This window comes from Protobothrops mucrosquamatus, unplaced genomic scaffold (genome assembly GCF_001527695.2).
Source record: "Protobothrops mucrosquamatus isolate PMUCROS unplaced genomic scaffold, P.Mucros_1.0 scaffold5438, whole genome shotgun sequence".
Taxonomy (NCBI): domain Eukaryota; kingdom Metazoa; phylum Chordata; class Lepidosauria; order Squamata; family Viperidae; genus Protobothrops; species Protobothrops mucrosquamatus.
Genome location: NW_015391296.1, coordinates 10,597 through 13,269, shown reverse-complemented (window position 1 = coordinate 13,269; position 2,673 = coordinate 10,597). Strand labels below are relative to the sequence as shown.

General features: G+C 54.8%; 1 protein-coding gene across 1 annotated transcript in view; it reads left to right on the top strand.

Moving 5' to 3' along the window:
* Positions 1 to 2,673, top strand: part of LOC107299770 (NSFL1 cofactor p47) — a 22,243-nt gene that overhangs the window by 16,689 nt on the left and 2,881 nt on the right. Inside the window, exon 6 of the mRNA XM_015829108.1 lies at positions 1,415 to 1,579. Coding sequence (XP_015684594.1) covers positions 1,415 to 1,579 — 165 coding nt within the window. The remainder of the gene's footprint in view (positions 1 to 1,414; positions 1,580 to 2,673) is intronic.

Here is a 2,673-nt window from a genome sequence, read left to right as displayed (position 1 = left end):
ACAATCCTGGGCTGCATAAACAGAGGCATAGAATCAAGATCACGCAAAGTATTAGTACCGCTTTATAAAACCCTAGTGAGGCCACACCTGTAATACTGCAGCCAATTTTGGTCACCATATCACAAAAAAGATGTTGAGAGTTTGGAAAAAGTTTAGAGAAGAGCAACTAAGATGATCCAAGGCCTGGAGACCAAAACATACAAAGAACGGCTGCAGGAATTGGGTTTGGCTAGTTCTAGGGAAAAGAAGAAATAGGGGAAACATGATAGCAGCGTTCCGGTATCTGAGGGGCTGCCACAAAGAAGAGGGGGCCAGGTTGTGCACCAGAGCACCAGAGGGAAGGATGAGAAACAACGGTTGGAAACTGATCAAGGAGAGAAGCAACCTGGAATTAAGGAGAAACTTCCTAACAGTGAGGACAATTAACCAGTGGAACAGCTTGCCACCAGAAATAGTGGGCGCTCCACAACTGGAGGCTTTTAAAAAGAGACCAGACAGTCACTTGTCTGAGATGGTATAGGTTCTTCTACTTGAGTAGGGGGCTGGACTAGAAGACCTCCAAGGTCCTTTCCAGCTCTATTCAATTCTAAATAGGAGTCAGGTGCCCAGTGTCTGAATTTTGATAATGTGATAGTGGAGATGCTGCAACAGTCATAAGTGTGAAAAATGGTCCCAAGTCACTTTTTCAATGCCGTTGTAACTTTGAACGGTCATTAAATGAACTGTTGTAAGTCGGGAACTATCTGTACTTCCTTGACAGGAAAAAAAACAGTGAGTTCTAGTCCCACTTCAGGCATGAAAGCCAACTGGGTGACTTTGGGCCAATCACCAGGAGACAGTGAGTTCTAGTCCCGCCTTAGGCATGAAAGCCAACTGGGTGACTTTGGGCCAATCCCCAGGAGACGGTGAGTTCTAGTCCTGCCTCAGGCATGAAAGTTGGCTGGGTGACTTTGGGCCAATCACCAGGTGATGGTGAGTTCTAGTCCCGCCTTAGGTATGAAAGCCAGCTGGGTGACTTTGGGCCAATCCCCAGGAGACGGAGAGTTCTAGTCCCGCCTTAGGCACGAAAGCCGGGTGGGTGACTTTGGGCCAGTCCCTCTCTCTCAACCTATCCTACCTCACAGGGTTGTGGTGATGGGGAAAACAGGAGGAGGAAGATCTGTTGGAGATGGTTGCCGCCTTGAGTTATTTAGAAAGACAATAAAAGGCGGGATACAAAGAAATCAATGATAAAAACAGTTTTTTTCTCTCTCAATCCATCCTCGATGCTTTAGTTTGAGCAGGGCCGGTTCATTCGCCTCCTAGTTCCGCTAGAGAGCTTTGCAGTTTCCAACTGAGCTTTTCTGGAAAAAGGGCTCGAAGGCTTTTTTCGCGAAGCGGACTTACCCTCGGTCCCCTTCTGTTTTGGCCCCAGCACTGCCCCCCAAGTGATGGGGTCCAGCTCGCCCTCGCAGGAGGCGGAGAACGAAGCCAAAGCCCGTTCCTTGATCACCATCGACGAGACGGAGCCCACCACCAACATCCAGATCCGGCTGGCAGACGGAGGGCGTCTCGTACAGAAATTCAACCACAGTCACAGGTAGGAGGGGTGGGAGGGGGAGGGGGGGCAAAGCAGGAGGGATTGGACCAGCCCAAACCCCCAGGTGATGCTGGAGGTGAACTTGCAGCAGTATAGGCCAGTGGTGGCGAACCTATGGCACGCGTGCCAGAGGCGGCACTCAGAGCCCTGTCTGTGGGCACGCGCGCCATGCCCCGGAGATGGCAACCGTCCCTCTTCAACCAGCCGCCCGCTCACTCGCCGAGGTCCCACGTGGCCGGATGCATCCCGGCATGGCTGGTTTCCCTCCCCCCTGTCCCATCCCTCCTGGCCTCGCATGCTCTCCTTTTTCCAGGCACGACCCACTGCATTGCCTCCTCACCTGTTGGCCAGCCGTCTAGCTCAGAGGCGGCTTCTTTGAATTGCTGGCGGTGGGCTGCGGAATCCCAGCGTGCGCCAGTCAAGGAGCCGGGAGGCTGTGGCTGCTGACGGACACTGTCGGCCCCCATGCGCTCGCTGGCCTCTGTGTGCGGGGGGCCGATGATGTCAGGGAGCAGCCGCCCCGGCCCCTGCCTTCACCCCCACCCTGCCTCGCCTCACCCCGCAGGACGAGCCTCCTGCCTACCGCCCCACCTGCCAGAAACCCCCTGGATCTCCCCCAACCCTGCCCACCCCCCCCACAGGCGTCCCTCTCCAGAGCAACATCGAGGTGACCATGCCCACCTTGGCCACACCCACCCACTCTGCCATGATCACCACAGCCACGCCCACCCAGTGGGCCACGCCCACCTGGCACCCGGCAATAAATAAGTGGGTTTGGGGTTGCAGTTTGGGCACTCGGTCTCTAAAAGGTTCGCCATCACTGGTATAGGCAGTCCTCGCTTTACAACAGTTCATTGAGGCGTGAAAGCCAACTGGGTGACGTTGGGCCAGTCCCCAGGAGACGGCGAGTTCTAGTGCCGCCTTAGTTATGGTGACTTTGGGCCAATCATCAGGAGACGGTGAGTTCTAGTCCTGCCTTAGGCATGGAAGCCGGCTGGGTGACTTTGGGCCAATCCCCAGGAGACGATAAATTCTAGTCCCACTTTAGGGATGAACACTGGCTGGGTGACTTTGGGCCAATCCCCAGGAGACTG